The sequence below is a fragment of the Gorilla gorilla genome, chromosome 9 (genome assembly GCF_029281585.2).
Source record: "Gorilla gorilla gorilla isolate KB3781 chromosome 9, NHGRI_mGorGor1-v2.1_pri, whole genome shotgun sequence".
Classification (NCBI taxonomy): domain Eukaryota; kingdom Metazoa; phylum Chordata; class Mammalia; order Primates; family Hominidae; genus Gorilla; species Gorilla gorilla.
Genome location: NC_073233.2, coordinates 132,234,561 through 132,251,350, shown reverse-complemented (window position 1 = coordinate 132,251,350; position 16,790 = coordinate 132,234,561). Strand labels below are relative to the sequence as shown.

The window sequence follows — 16,790 nt, the reverse complement described above, 5'->3', positions numbered from 1 at the left end:
TGCCCGGCCTTCTCTTGGAACTCTGAAGCCCCTTTTTATGCCCTGCATGAATCCCAGTTTTTGAATACCTGTGATTGTGCCTATATTTACCATTTCCCTTTGGTGCAGGAATCCAACTCTCAGAAAACAGGAAAACAATCTTACTGATAGTTTCCCATGGTGGATCACCATTCCAGCATTAGTGCATAACCTCCAGATCATTTTACTCCTAATTACAGCACTCTTTATTAGTGATATTTGCATGAGGTAGCTAGGAATCCAGCTGTGTGATCTAGCATATTTTGGTCAAAGATTTGAATAAGAATACCAAAGAAGTTCTAATCAGACTTGCAGACAATGTGAAATTATAAAAAAAATTGATCGATTGATTTTTTTTGAGACAGGGTCTTGCTCTATCACCCAGGTTTGAGTGCAGTGGCAGGATCACAGTTCAATGCAGCCTCGATCTCCTGGGCTCAAGTAATCCTCCTGTTTAAGCCTCACTAGTAACTAGGATTGTAGGTGTGCACCACCACTCAAGCTAGTTTTTATTGTTAATTTGTAGAAATGGGATCTTGTGAATGCCCAGGCTGGTCTTGAACTCCTGGCTTCAAGTAATCCTCCAAACTTGGCCTCCCAATGTGCTGGAATTACAAGCCTGAGTCACAATCCTCAGCCTTGAAATAGTTGATTTAATGGATGACAGAGCATGATTCACAAAGACTTTTAAAGGCTGGAGTGATAGTCGCATTTAATGAGATTTTAAAAATGTACATGGGTAATATAAGATTCTATACTTCTATAAAAATGGAGAGAGTGGGAAAAACTTTAGTTAACTCCAGAGAATTAAGGATTTTTGACAATATAAGTAAAAAGCATAACTACCTAGAAAGTTACCGTTACCTTGTCTGCATTAGCTACATTTTAGTATTTAGAATGAGGAACATTCTAGTTATCACTTGCACAACAGCAATTAGACTGTGTCCATTTGAAAGTAATTTACTTTGTTGATATTACTATTTAAGAGGCCACTGGCATTTTGAAATATATTCTGAGACGCGTGGCCATGATGAAGCAACTTGAAATCACACATTCATTGATTTGTTTATTCTTTGGGTCATTCATTTAATGAATACTCATTGAATGCCCACTACATACCTGTCACTATTCCTCATACTGGTGATAAAGAGATGAACAAAAGTCACAAACTCCTTGCCTTCATTAGATTTAGGTTTTAGCCTGAAAGAAAGGCAATAAACAGGGAGAAAAATACATCATAGAATCTCAGATCCTAAAATGTCTTAGAAAATAAAGCCAAGAGGATAGAAATTGCTCACAGATATTAGAGGATAATTAAGTTACACATAGGAGTTACACATAGAAGGGCTGTAGGCTAGTTATTGAGGTTTTAGTAGTTCTTGCCACAGAGCACAAGTAGGCTAAAGAAGACTCTTCCAAAAATCAGAACTATCAAAAAATTTAATTAGCTATCTTGGGAATTTATGAACTATCCAGCAGTAGGGATTTAAGTACATATTCCAGACAGAATATTCAACCATTCTGTCTGGGATATTTCTGAGAAGAATCAAATGCTGGCTAAGAATATGACCAAACTGATCCCTTTGTTCATTGCTAACACTGAGGTTTTATGATCCATTCATTTCATCACCTTCTGATACTTTCTATTCCATCTCTTTTTATCCTTTCCACTATCTGAACATGCCTACTCCCCCTTTCCTATAATCTCTTTTATTCCCTTTCTCTTCTTCTTCCACTTTACAAGTTCCCATAAATCAGAACTAATTGTTTGGAAGTCCTAACTAGAGCAATCAGACAAGAGAAAGAAAGGGCATCCAAATTAGAAAGGAAGAAGTCAAGTTATCCTTGCTTGCAGATGACATGATCTTATGTTTAGAAAAGCCTAAAGATGCCACCAAAAAAAACTATTAGAACTGATTTGGAAAAGTTCAAATTCAATTTCAGCTTTTTTTCTGGACTTTTTGAACTTTTCAGAGAAGTTCAAATTGTTCAGAAAAGTTTAAATTCATTTTGTACTACTGAACAAACTCAGTAAAGTTGCAAGATATAAAGTTGACATACAAAATCAGTAGCATTTCTACATGCCAACAGTGAGCAATCTGAAAAAGAAATTTCAGAAGTAATCCTATTTACAATACCTACAACTCAAATAAAATACCTAGAAATTAACCAAAGAAGTGAAATATCTCTACAATGAAAATTATAAAACATCGATGAAAGAAAGAGAACACACACACACACACACACACACACACACACAAATAAAAAGTTATTACATGTTCACGGACTGGAAAAATCAATATTGTTAAAATGTTCATACTACCCATTGCACTCAATCTACCAATTCAGTGCAATCCCTATCAAAATATCACTGGCATTTTTTCACAGAAATGAAACAACAATCCTAAAATTTATGTGGAACCACAAAAGATACAGAATAGCCAAAGCTATCCTGAGCAGAACAAAACTAGAGGAACCACATTACCTCCCAAACTGGAGGAATCAAATTATACAACAAGCTATAGTAATCAAAAGAGCATGGTGCTTGTATAAAAGCAGATACATAGACCAATGGAACAGAATAAAGAACTCAGAAAAAAATCCATACATATTCTCATTTTTGACAAAAGAGCCAACATACATTGGGGAAAGGATTGTCTCTTCAATACTTGATGCTGGAAAACTGAATATCCATACGCAAAAGAATGAAACTTGACCCCTGTCTCTCACCATATACAAACATCAAATCAAAATGGACTAAAGACTTAAATATAAGACCTTAAACTATGAAACTACTAAAAGAAAACATTGGGGAAATTCCCAGAACATTGGAGTGGGCAAATAGTTCTTGAGGGATACTCCATAAGCACAGACAACCAAAGCAAAAATGGACAAACGGGATTACATCATATTAAAAAGCTTCTGCACAGCAAAGGAAACAATCAACAAAAGTGAAGAGATAACCCACAGAATGGATGAAAATATTTGCCAAATATCCATCTGAAAAGGGATTAATAAGCAGAATATATAAGGAGCTTAAATGACTCTATGGGAAAAATCTAATGATCTGATTTTAAAAAGAGCAAAACATTTGAAATAAATTTCTCAAGAGAAGACATAAGAATGACAACATGTATATGAAAAGGTGCTCAACATCACCGATCATCAGAAAAATGCAAATCAAAACTACAATGAAATATCATCTCGCTCCAGTTAAAATGGCTTTTTTTTTTTTTTTTTTTTTTGAGACGGAATCTCTCTGTCACAGGCTGGAGTGCAGTGGCATGATCTCCCTCACTGCAACCTGCGCCTCCCGGGTTCAAGCGATCCTTCTCCCTCAGCCTCCTGAATAGCTGGGGTTACAGGTGCTTGCCACCACGCCTAATTTTTGTATTTTTAGTAGAGATGGGGTTTTACCATATTAGTCAGGCTAGTCTCAAACTCCTGACCTTAGGTGATCTGCCTGCCTTGGCCTCCCAAAGTGCTGGGATTACAGATGTGAGCCACCATGCCCAGCCTCAAACTGCATTTTGTAATATATATTACTTTATGACTTCCCTGTGAGGCAAATGAGGAATATTTTACAGATGAGAAAATTAAAGTTTGACAAGGTTAAATTGCCTTTTCCACAGATAGTAACTATAAAACCAAGATAAAAGTCTGAGTCTCCTAAATGCCAACCAGGATTATTTCTATCTTTTCATCATAAACAATTATTGGTACGAAATTGAAAACATTTTTACCATGAATTCTGAATCAAAGAATAGTTGAACTACAAAAAAAAAAATCCTTCTGCTTCTGGTATAAGTTTTTCTCATCATAAAAGTTCTAGCACTAAGAAATTTGAAAAATAATTTACTTAATTCTGATTATTTTATTGATAAGGAATCTAAGTCTTAGAGTCTCAATGACTTCCTCAGAGGCACACATTTATTTTAATTAAATGAACATTTTATATATATATAATTATATATAATATATATATACATATGAAGTGGTTAGTTCAATGCCCACTACACAGTGAGCATCTATAAGCAGTATTACTAATTATGATACTATAAAAAGGAGTAGTTGTTATAATTGATGATATTAGTATTGGGGCAGATTTGAAACTAAAACAAGCTACTGAGTAAATCCGGTTCTGAATCAACTGTATTAACATATTTTTTATGTGTAAACATTACTAGAGATCTGTGGATGCTTTATAGCTGACTTCACTAAAGAAGTGAGTCACTGGGGAAATCCTGTTTATTTCTGGTGGGACCAATACAAAAAAGTTGAGGTGGCTCTTAAGAGCTACATCCCCTTTGACGGTGGCTCTACATCAGGAAAGCATAGAACTCATGTGACCTGGAATGGGAGGTACCCTGGACAGGGTGGAATAGATTAAAGGTTTTTAAGCCATTGAGTGACATAAACTGCAGTCACAGGGAATAGTACAGGAGCAGAGGCTGAATGATTACTGAATTCTGGTAATTAAAAATTGGTTCATTGGAAAAGATTCCATGGAAGATATTTCTCAGGATCTTAGAAGATTTCTGATCTGAACTCTTTCACAGGAAGGACAACCAGGACATTCTATGTTGCTTATCTATGGTAACCAACTTTACAGTTCTCAGAATTTGGCTTTCCCAAGACAATATAATTTCCTTTTCTTTTTGGAGATGGAGTCTCGCTCTTTTACCCAGGCTGGAGTGCAGTGGCACAACCTCGGCTCATTGCAACCTCCACCTCCCAGGTTCAAGCGATTCTCCTGCCTCTGGAATAGCTGAGATTACAAGCATGTGCAAACACGCCAGGCTAATTTTTGTATTTTCAGTAGAGATGGGTTTTCACCATGTTGGCCAGGCTGGTCTCAAACTCCTGACCTCAAGTGATCCACCTGCCTTGGCCTCCCAAAGTGCTGGGATTACAGGTGTGAGCCACTGCACCCAGCCCCAAGACAATATAATTGCAATGAGAGACCACAATAGGGTTGCCAAAAATTTGGTTTTCCAAGTAAAGGCATTCAAATACAATGTAAAAATAAATAAGCAAGCAACCAAAAGACATAATTATTATCTACTGTCAGAACCATATAATAAAATGAAAGAATATTTCGAATCCCAAAACATTTAAAGAGGTAAAATTGACAACCTCAGAAAAGGACAGCCTTTGAATTGAATAAGTTTAGTTTCAGAAAAAATATTATGTTGTCTTTGTTTTTCTTCAGTTTAAAACAATTTTTACTCATTGATGAACTTTTAGTCAAGAACCAGCAACTGACTTCGGAATCAATTTTGGGAATCATTGATCTAATTCCTCTGTGTTACAGAATCCTTATTGGTAACATTAAAAATAAAATAAGAAACTTCTTTCAGGACCTCCAACACTCTTGGGATAAATGGCAATAGGGGGCCCAGGACATGATGTGATCATTTCTGCAGAGGGTTATTAAATGTTGGGCACACCAGTAATCTCTGGGCTCAATAGGTCTTGGGGGATTTGTGTGTGTATGGGTGTGTGTTTATTCCTAATGATATCCCTAAGCTCACTAAACCTCAGATGAAAGCTGCATATCATGCCGCCCTCTTGCTTTTAAGATTGGGGGAGCTGGATATCATGATCTGCTTCAGGGTCCAAGAGTTGTTTGTACTATTTAATAAATTTTGATGTTTTACTTTTAGCCAACCAAATAATTCAGCCCTTGGCATATAAATGTGTGTATAAGGTAGTAGGAAAGACTTTGTTCTTTGTTGGCTATTACAGGGATCTGCGACCTGAGCAAAGTGAACAATTCCTAAGAAATTCTGTTTCTGTGCAGGACCAAGGTAAGTGTCCCATCTCCTTTATGACCATCATATTATACCTAATGCAAGGGCAATTGGCGATTAACAACCGTGCTGACCCTTGTGCAACATCTTCTCTTTACTGAGGAGCACCTGCCCCACCATTCTCTCCTCTAGGTTATGTCCTCCCTTCTCCTCTTCTATTGATTTTGCCTTGTCACTTCTTTATAACCTGGGTCACAAAATCTGCAGGAATGATTCCTAGTCTAAGTTCAACCAGCTCTGGTGCAGGAATTTCCGTATGACTGAAGTGTTTGCTTCCCTGAAATTCTTCTGGCTCATGTATTTATTAGTGTTACTTGTCTTCTTGCACACCATCCTACACATACAAATTTCTTTCTTTCTTTCTTTCTTTCTTTTTCTTTCCTCTTTTTCTTTCCTTTTTCTCTTTTTCTTTCTCTCCTTCCTTCCTTTTTTCTTTCTCTCTCTCTCTTCTTCCTTCCCTCCTTCTTTCCTTCCCTCCCTCCCTCTTTCCTTCTTTTTCTTTCTTTTTCTTTCTTTCTTTCTTTCCTTCCTTCCTTCCTTCTTTTTCTTTCCTTTCAAGATGGAGTCTTGCTCTGTCACCCACGCTGGAGTGCAGTGTCACGATCTTGGCTCATTGCAACCTCTGCCTCCTGGGTTCAAGCGATTCTCCTGCCTCAGCCTCCCGAGTAGCTAGGATTACAGATGCTTACCACCACTTCCAGCTAATTTTTGTGTTTTTAGTAGAGACAGGGTTTCACCATGTTGGCAACGCTAATCTTGAACTCCTGATTTCAGGTGATCCGCTCACCTCAGCCTCCCAAAGTTCTGGGATTACAGGCATGAGGCACCACGCCTGGCTCAAATTTCTAAGAGATAAAGATACAATCCCAGGTAGAGTATTCATTTTGGACAGAGTATTAAACATAAATTCCTACCTTCTCATCCATCTAAAGAAATGTTCTCCCAGCACTTTGGGAGGCCGAGGTGGGTGGATCACCTGAGGTCAGGAGTTTGAGACCAGCCTGGCCAACATGGTGAAACCTTGTCTTTACTAAAAATACAAAAATTACCTGGGCTTGGTGGTGCATGCCTGTAATCCCAGCTACTCAGGAGGCTTAGACAGGAGAATCGCTTGAATCTGGGAGGCAGAGGTTGCAATGAGCCGAGATGGTCCCATTGCACTCCAGCCTGGGCGACAGAGCAAAACTCTATCTCAAAAAAAAAAAAAAAAAAAAAAAAAGAAAAGAAAAGAAAAGAAAAGAAAAAGAAAGAAAGAAAGAAAAATGTTCTGAGGTCACTAGGAGATGGATCAAGAGTCCATTCAGCTTGCATAGCTCTGCTGTGTTTCCTCCTGGCCTCATAAGCACATGTCCCTTGGAGATGAAAACACTTCAGTGCCCCCAACTCCTTCAAAAAAGGCCCAACACTTTAAATCCCTCTCAAAATTTCCAAATCTGAAAACAAACATTTTAAAACCTAACCAGCACCAAATGTTTAAAACATTTTGGTTATTCTTACCAAAGTGAAGGACCTAGAGCAAAGAAACACATGTGTCTGTCTTTTCTTCATACAAAGGTAGTGTATTTTCATCTCCTGATGTTATGTACTTTTCTCTGTTCAATTGTATTTAACAATATGTGCCACATGAAATGTTGACAAGTGTTCTTAGATAATGAATCTTTACATTTACCATTTTACCTTTGAAACAGGTATCCCACTTCACAGATTAGAACAATGAAGTTTACATGAAATGACTTGCCCAGTGTTACAAACTGGTCTGCAGTAAAGTCAACCCTTGAAATACACCTACTTTGATACCCAAACCTTTCCATTCATTGCTGAGTAGACTATAGTTCACCTCATTAAGCTCATTCAATATTTCTGTTGTCAAATAGACATTGGAAGTGCTGAGTTCGCAAAATTGAACAGGTATCTTTCTAGCTGGACTATTTGGAGTCTTAAATGAATAACTGGCACCTGACAACACACACACTCCTCTGAAATGGCTCCACCAGGGAGCCAGTTCATGTTGAAAAGGGTGGACCAACTAGATTCTAGTGCTTCTTCTGGGAAAAGTACAGTATTCTCTTTTATTTCTTTGTATCCAGGGCCCAAACCACCAAGGGTACCACGCTTTGGAAAGTTCAAGATTTACACCCATAGCAACATTCTTCTCAGACACCTTCAGAAGCATCTTTTCCTGTCACCGTAAGGTCTGTTCTGTGGGGTGTGCGGATCTCGTAAGTCAGGGGGAAGTAGTTCACTGCTAGGATTCCAGCCAGCCAACTCTTCTGGCAATAGTTGAGGTCCGATAAGACTCTCTTTGTGAACTTTATAGATGAACACCTGGGTTACAAGAGATTGTTCTCATCAGTGATTCCAATGATGAAGCTTTTGCCTCCCCCACCCTTCTCCAGCTTAGCAGAGGGCCAGAGGTATTACGTGGAGACTCCCACTTCTGCAGTATTTTTACCCTGGAGGTATTTTTATTCAGCATAATGAGTAGATAGATGCCTTACACCCAACCCCATGCCCACCATCACTCCAGTTGGAAGTAATAGACACTTTCAATTCTCTGAGGCTGAGGCTTCATCCTCTCCTTGTTTTCAGATATTGTGAGAAATATGTGCAGGCCTTCGAGTAGGAGAAAACTGGGGAAATTGAAAAAGTGATTGAATCTTCCTTCAATCTCTTCTACTGTTTAACTGTGACAAATTGGCTATCAGAAATTCTCCCCACAAAGTAAACGTTTGCTTTTTTTCTACCAAATTCAGGAGGCAAATGTTACTGAGTCAGTCAGGAAGTACTTTTTTGTAACTTAAATTCTGGACCAACTTGGAGAAGGCCCAGGGAACTTTAGGGAGACAAGGCAGAGGTATCAAGTTTAGAGACAATGAAAACTGTGACTCAGTCTGTTAGCTGCTGTCAACCTCCCTTATGCAGTTTGGTTTTGTTTGGAAGAGCAGTGAGGGTCCATGTTAAGGTAATTCATACTTTCTATTTTCACAGAAATGCCTAAAGAAGAATGACCATGGAAAATTATTCTACGGCAGCTCAGTTTGTCTTAGATGGTTTAACACAGCAAGCAGAGCTCCAGCTGCCCCTCTTCCTCCTGTTCCTGGGAATCTATGTGGTCACAGTAGTGGGCAACCTGGGCATGATTCTCCTGATTGCAGTCAGCCCTCTACTTCACACCCCCATGTACTATTTCCTCAGTAGCTTGTCCTTCGTCGATTTCTGCTATTCCTCTGTCATTACTCCCAAAATGCTGGTGAACTTCCTAGGAAAGAAGAATACAATCCTTTACTCTGAGTGCATGGTCCAGCTCTTTTTCTTTGTGGTCTTTGTGGTGGCTGAGGGTTACCTCCTGACTGCCACGGCATATGATCGCTATGTTGCCATCTGTAGCCCACTGCTTTATAATGCGATCATGTCCTCATGGGTCTGCTCACTGCTAGTGCTGGCTGCCTTCTTCTTGGGCGTTCTCTCTGCCTTGACTCATACAAGTGCCATGATGAAACTGTCCTTTTGCAAATCCCACATTATCAACCATTACTTCTGTGATGTTCTTCCCCTCCTCAATCTCTCCTGCTCCAACACACACCTCAGTGAGCTTCTACTTTTTATCATTGCGGGGTTTAACACCTTGGTGCCCATCCTAGCTGTTGCTGTCTCCTATGCCTTCATCCTCTACAGCATCCTTCACATCCGCTCCTCAGAGGGCCGGTCCAAAGCTTTTGGAACATGCAGCTCTCATCTCATGGCTGTGGGGATCTTCTTTGGGTCCATTACCTTCATGTATTTCAAGCCCCCTTCAAGTAACTCCCTGGACCAGGAGAAGGTGTCCTCTGTATTCTACACCACGGTGATCCCCATGCTGAACCCTTTAATATACAGTCTGAGGAATAAGGATGTGAAGAAAGCATTGAGGAAGGTCTTAGTAGGAAAATGAGTCCTGATTTGGGGGATTTATAGATGGGAAAAATGAATAGTTCCAATGAACATGTATTCCTTTTTTCTATTTTCATGTTATTCTGTTGTAACATACATAATCTCTAGATTTTAAAAATACTTTCCCATCTATGATTGATTCAACTTTCTCAACAAAATAAAAGAATTGTGTAAAGCAGGTATTAACATTCTTATCTTTTGATAGGAAAACTAAGGTCTAGGTAGTTTTAATTTTTTTTTTACCAATTGTGATAGAAAAGACATGAGAATTCAGATTTTCTCCAGTGTTAGTCCTCTCTTCCTAATATCCCATGTTTGCTTGTTGAATACTTGCTATGTGGGAGGTACTGAGTTGTCCACTGATATGAATACTAAGAAGTATGTTAGCCTGATCCCAGATATCTATTAATTCTTCAGGGAATTAGACGAATACACAAGGGAAAAGAACAGAAAAGAAAAGAAAAGGAAAGGAAAGAAAAGAAAAGAATAGAAAAGAAAAGAAAAAGTTAAGAACAAGAATGGCAATTCTAGTCAGCAGGTCTTATTCAAATCGCTTTTACTATTTTTTTTCTACTCAGTATATTAAAAATCTCTTTATTTTCATTTCCTTGTTGTTCTTCATGGATCTGGTTTTGTTGTTGTTGTTGTTGTTGTTTTGTATTTCTATATCTACTTTAACACCACAGTTCTACACTAAGGGACCTCTGACCACGTGTTTTCACTATCTATTGCAATGGAGTTGCCTAAGGTTGAAAAATCTTCCTCATAGGGAAGATATAACCCCCACATTTGTTTCAGTTGGAGAATTGTCCTCTGCAGATTCCTGAACTGAAGCTGTGGTCCATGTTTTTGAGCATGTGACCTTACAGCAAAAGTAGGTACCAAGAGCTCTGTATACAATGCTTTTCTTGGGTTTTCACAGGTCTTAGGTCTCATGTAACATTTCCTTCTGTTTTTGTTTTTAGCTTTTGTATGTTGCTGGGTAGTAATAAGATGCGTCTACTGTTCTGCATCCCTCAGCTGTTTTCTCTTCTTCCCAGGAATATTCCATTGAATTTCTAGCATTTTAACTTCCATATCAAGTTAGTTTTCTTCACTCTATATCACATATTAAACCATTAGTGTTTGCTGAAATTAGTTGCCTTTCTCCCTTTACTTTTTCTTTGTTTTTGCCAAAATAATGTTTACAACCTAATACTCTAGATTTTAGCTTAAAGAATCATTCCAAGCAAGAAATAAGAAATCAGTAAATTTTGTATCTACCAAAATCCTACTGTTCTAACAAAGCTTGTCTACCTTTAGCTCCTACATTTTGATAATCTCACCCAGAATACATCTTCCTATCAGTTTGTTGAACCAGGTCCTGAACATTTACCGTGGCCTTGCTCACCTTCCCCTTAATACATCTTCTCTTCTGTATGCCTTGCTCTAATATTTTTTAATGTTTTCTTAGAGTTTCTCAGATACAGTGCCTATATCTTCTCAAGTCCTCCCATTCCTTAAGATCTTTTTGAGGGGGACACATACTACTTACTCTTTTTCAGCAGCTTTAATAGTGCAATTAACACTTTTCTGAATCCAGGATCCTGACCTTCAAATTATCATTTGGTGTCACATAGTTTTCTAACCTGTCCTCTTCCCTCTCTTATTCCAGGTTTAATTAACTTATTTTACTTTTAGTCTCATTTTTCTTCTGCTCTTGTTAGGGTTACAAAACTGAAGCATTCTTTCTAAATCACTTTATTTTCTAAGCAGATTTGATTCTTAGAAACAGGGTGTTCCAAACCCAGATTTTAAAACTGTATTCTTAGTTGTTAGCTTTGCAATAATTCAATTGAACTGTTTCTCTTTCTCAGTATATTTAGATGCAATATTATTTTTATGCTAAGACCCTCTTCCACCGCTATTTTTATTTTTATTTTTTATTTTTTGGTTCATGAGTGAAATCTACCACCCCTTTAAAGGGAAAGGTCCAATTTAGAAGATAGATATTTGTAGCCCTGCTCAGAACTTATACATTTAACAAATCCAGGGAGAGCTTGAGACCATTTGGTGAGAGTTAACCCTCAAGCATGTGGAGAAGCTGGAAAACTGTGAACATAACAAATTATTATCCCATCTCCTGTGCCTAAAACACCTTTATATGAAAATATTCTCTTTTCCCTATAATCACATCATGACTTTCTTGAAAAAAGCTTCCCCTTTGTGTTCAATTTTAAGCTGCACCAATATTTGCTGATTCTTAAGTGGCTTTCACAGTTGCTAAGGTTGCTCAAACTATCCAGCCTACAATTACTTAGGATTATAGGACCCAGGGCTTTGTGGAAACTCACTTTGCTCATATTTTTCAGAAGACAGCCTTTCCTGAGGCATTTGCCTTTTGCTTAGGGCCTAGCACTAGCAGCATGATCTCCAGGTGAATGAATCTGTGCTCTTCTAAAGTTATTCACTTATTTGTAAACAACTCTTCTGTATATGCACCAGTGGAAGTTAAAATCTTACATTGTCAGAGGTCAGGAACCACAGCTGCCTGCTGGGATCACTACAGTTAAAAGTTACACATAAACTGTAAACTATAAAATACTGCAAAGTAAATGTCACTGCGTGCTCCCGAGGTCAAAATCCTCTCTCCTCATGGAAAGTCCCAAACTTGTAAGTACACTTTTGTACTTAAATCTACTTTTGCTGTTAAGTTCTTCATAACCCTGGTCCAAACCACCAGATACTGGTTGTTTGGCAAGGTATATTTTGGGGCAAATAAATTTCTTAATACCAAGCTCTAGCATTAGACAAAATTGCCACTTGAACCATAGAAAATGCTGGATCCCTGTAGGTCTCTATTAGTAGAGGTAGAATTTCATAGGCAAGGATAACCAAGGATATATTGTTTCTAAAATATGCTAACTCTCAAAAAGAACAACAAAGAAGAGAACCATTTCTTTTTCACAACTAATCATCAGAAAAGTCATCCCACCTTCCTGGGGAAAGTGAGTAAAGGTGTGAAACAGAGGTAGGAGTATTAGAGTAATAGGTGTTCCTCCTCAGGGATGGGAACATCAGAAGCCAGGAGAGGTGTCTCATTCTTCCTACATATACCCTAGGATTTAGAAAAACAGATTCCAATCAGTTAAGAGAAAAAAAAAATGGCAAGGCTATTTTAGAGAAAAGTAGAATCAAGAAATACAGAAGATTCAAAATTATAATTGGGAAATTCGAAGTAACTCTTAAGAAAAGTGACACAAAATCCTTTTTCTGCTGAAAAAACCCTCATCAGCACACTATTAGGATGTTTTTGTCTTACTACAGAAGGGAAAATAAGGACAATGGAGAAGAGAAAAAGAATTTTAGCTGACCAAAATAAAAATACGTAAATGGTGATTTGAAGTTAATACAAAAAAGATTAATATCCCATAGAAAAGTATGCAGAAGTTTCACTGTGAATATTATATGAATATTATATATATAATATTCATTATATATATAGTAGCTATTAAACTTGGTCAACCATGCTAAAAATAAAAATTCAAATAAAATAACAGTCATATACTTATTTACCTGTGAAATGGTAAATAATATTTTAATAAATCTTAAAGGTGAGGTAAACAAGAATGATAATATATATAGATAACTGTATTAATTTCTGTAAGACAGGTTGATAATATATATCAAATAATATACGCCAAATAATTCCATACAATTTTACCAAGTTATTCAATTTCTAGGCATGCATACTTAAGAAATAAAAGTGACATTGTCAAAGGCAGAGCTATAAATATATTGACAATAACAAAATAATGAATTGAGTTAAATGTTCTTCAAAGTTATAGGTTTGAGTAAGATTCAGATATCCAGTAGAATAAATATGGTATCATTAAAATAATTTTGTGAAATAGTACTGGCAGGGACAATATGCAAAGTATATAGTAAGTTAAGAAGACGGGCATGATAAATGATACTGATATGTATGACGTGCTTGAATGAAAAATCCGTAGTGCTTTAACAGACATTCTTTCTTTTCTTTTCATATTGAAAGAAGTGTGTAGCATGCAAATAAATGAGGATAATGTTTTAGGGGTGTTTTAACATTATTTTTGTGTGTCTGTGTTGAATACAGGGGATTCAAAGGGCTTTATCTTCTACTCCAATCATTTTTTAAGACATTCCTCCACTGCATTTTAACGAATTTTATATATGTATACACAGAAAATTCACCAAAAGTATAGCTCTTTAAATTGCTAATGATGTTTATATCTATTTAGTGACTCTCCAGGTAAAGATATAGAATATTAGCATCACTCCTGGAGGCCCCCTTTTGCTTTTCCTGAGTCAATACCCATCTTCAAGAAGTACCCACTATATTGACTTGTACAATTGGTCATTTTTTTTTTGAACTTTATACAAACTTCTCTCATACTCCATTATAATCCTTCCCTCAACCTTTTTCCACCCTTTCCTAGGCAATCATGAATCCACTTTTGCCATGTAGATTATTAGCATTTCCAAGAATTTTGCGTTTATAAGCCCATACAGTATATACTCTTTGCTTGATGTCTTTTATTCAGCATAATTATTTTCAGATTCACCATGATTTGCATGCATCATAGCACTATCAACTTGCCTTGACATTTTCCTTTGTTAAGATCAATTGACCATCTATATAGGGACCTACTTTGTACCCTATATTCTATTGTCTATCTTTATTATTTTCAGGCATACGCACTGATGGAAATCAATGAGGAAAAGAAAATCTGTTCAACAGATTGTTCTGATTGACTAGATGTCTGTATCCAAAAGCTGAACCTGATTCAATGCCTCACACCATACACACACACTAACTAGAGATTGATTACAGAAGGGAGCATAAGAGCTATCTTTGTGACTGGGAGGTAGTCAAACATTTCTTAAATAGAATACCAAGAAAAATGATAAATGTGACTCCATCAAAATTTAAAATTTTTTATTATTAAAAGACACTATTTTAGAATAAAAAGAAAGTGCACACACAGGCTGGAAAAATAATGTACACACACATATACAAACACAAAACAAATATGTCCAACAAATGACTTATATCCAACTTTTATAAATAATTCCTACAACCAATTATTTAAAAAATGAGTAAAAGAAACTTTATATGAACTGTATACTAGGGTTTACAAATACATTAGGCCATTTCAATATTAATAGTCATCAGGAAAATTCAAATTAAAACCACGAAGAGATACCATTACACACCCACTAGAAGGGTTAAAATTTAAAAGATTAAAATATCAAGTATTGGAGAGGATTCAGAGAAATGGCATCTCTCAAATATTACATGTTGTAGTGTAAAATGTTAAACAGTGCAGAAATAAAAATATACTAGAATGTCTATTAAATATTCATAATAGCAAAAAAATCAAGAAATGTCCATCATCTGATAAATGGAGAAGCAAATTATGGAATATATGTATAATGGAACACCACTTAGTAATGAAAAGGGGCAATCTATTGTGGCATGCAACCAAACAGATGAATATCATTTAATAATATGTCTAGTCCGAGAAACCACAAACACAAGAGTACACACAGTATAAATCAATTTATTTCAAGTGCAAGAATAGGCAATATAAACCTGTGAAGATAAAATTTATAATGGTGATTGTTTCTTTGGAAGAAGTAAATACTCATACTGGATATAAACACAAAAAAACTTTCTCAGGTGATAGCAATGGCCTACATCAGAGACTGACATGTTTTCTCTAAAAAACCAGATAACAAATAGTTTAGACTTCACAGACCATAAGGATTCCATTGTAACTACTCAACTATTATATTGTAATGAATGAATGTGGTCTTGTACAATACAATTTTATTTATAAACACTAAAATTTAAATTTTATACAATTTTATTTTGATTTTTTTCAACCATTTAAAAATGTAAAAAGTGATATTAGCTCATAAACAATACTAAACTCTGGGCTGGATTTGCCCCATAACCCATATTTTGCACCGCTACTCTTTATCTTGATAGGTGTGCTAGTTATTTGAGTGAATGTATTTATCAAAACTCATTGAATTATATACTTAATACCTGTTCATTTTGCTGTATGTAATTATTTTGAAATGATTATAATATAAAAATAAGAAAACACAGAGGACTTTATGACTTCAAGTGAGCATAATTTTTAAAGAAAATGAGTCATAAATATAGCCACATTAAAAAACTTTACAATAAAAGGCATCATACATAAAGCTAAAGGCAAGCTACAAATCAGAAAAGGATAATTGAAACACAAAATAATTGATAACTATAATTTTAAAAGCCCCACAAATTAATAAGCAAAGGACAAAAAGCCTAATAGAAAACCAGGCAAAAGATATAAGCAGCAATTTACATAGAAAACAGAACGTCCAGTAGCCAATAAACAAATGGAACAATGTTTAACTTCACAGAATCAGCCAAATACGACCGTTTACTGTACTACATGTCAAGGACTCATATGGTTTAGCCCTGTGTCCACATCCACGTGTCGACAGAGGGACCTGTAATCCCCGTGTGTCAAGAGAGGGAGGTGGTTGGATTATGGGGGCAGTTTCCTCCATGCTGTTCTTGTAATAGTGAGTGAATTCTCACAAGATCTGATGGTTTTATAAATGGTAGTTTTTCCTGCTCTGTCTCACACCTCCCGCCATGTAAGATGTGCCTGCTTTCCCTTCTGCTATGATTGTAAGTTTCCTGAGGCTTCCCCAGCCATGTAGAACTGTGAGTCAATTAAACCTCTTTTCTTTATGAATAACCTAGTCTCCAGCAGTTCCTTATAGCAATGTGAAAACGGATTAATACAGACTCATTTCTGAACTGGCTGTAGTTTTAGTCTCCTTATTCTTTCCTAGTAAGGAGGTCATGAGTAAATCAGGAGACAGGAAGCCCTGGCTCCAGATTCACTTGGGAAACTGCATTCCTGGATATACTCATTTGTAAAGAAATCACACTACTCCAATTCTTCCTTTCTTATAAAACCGTTATGAGAGTAAGATAAGTTAAAT

The 16,790-nt window shown here is 36.6% G+C and overlaps 1 protein-coding gene across 1 annotated transcript; it reads left to right on the top strand.

Moving 5' to 3' along the window:
* Positions 1 to 5,599: 5,599 nt before the first annotated feature.
* On the top strand, positions 5,600 to 16,790 carry OR8D1 (olfactory receptor family 8 subfamily D member 1). The gene is made up of 3 exons (XM_055355836.2): positions 5,600 to 5,828; positions 7,919 to 8,023; positions 8,820 to 16,790. The coding sequence occupies exon 3, from the start codon at positions 8,836 to 8,838 to the stop codon at positions 9,760 to 9,762; it is 927 nt and encodes a 308-aa protein (XP_055211811.2). The 5' UTR covers positions 5,600 to 5,828; positions 7,919 to 8,023; positions 8,820 to 8,835; the 3' UTR covers positions 9,763 to 16,790.

Bases quoted from the DNA above. Each gene is read 5' to 3' on its own strand.
- OR8D1 (XM_055355836.2), top strand. From the start codon at position 8,836: ATGACCATGGAAAATTATTCTACGGCAGCTCAGTTTGTCTTAGATGGT.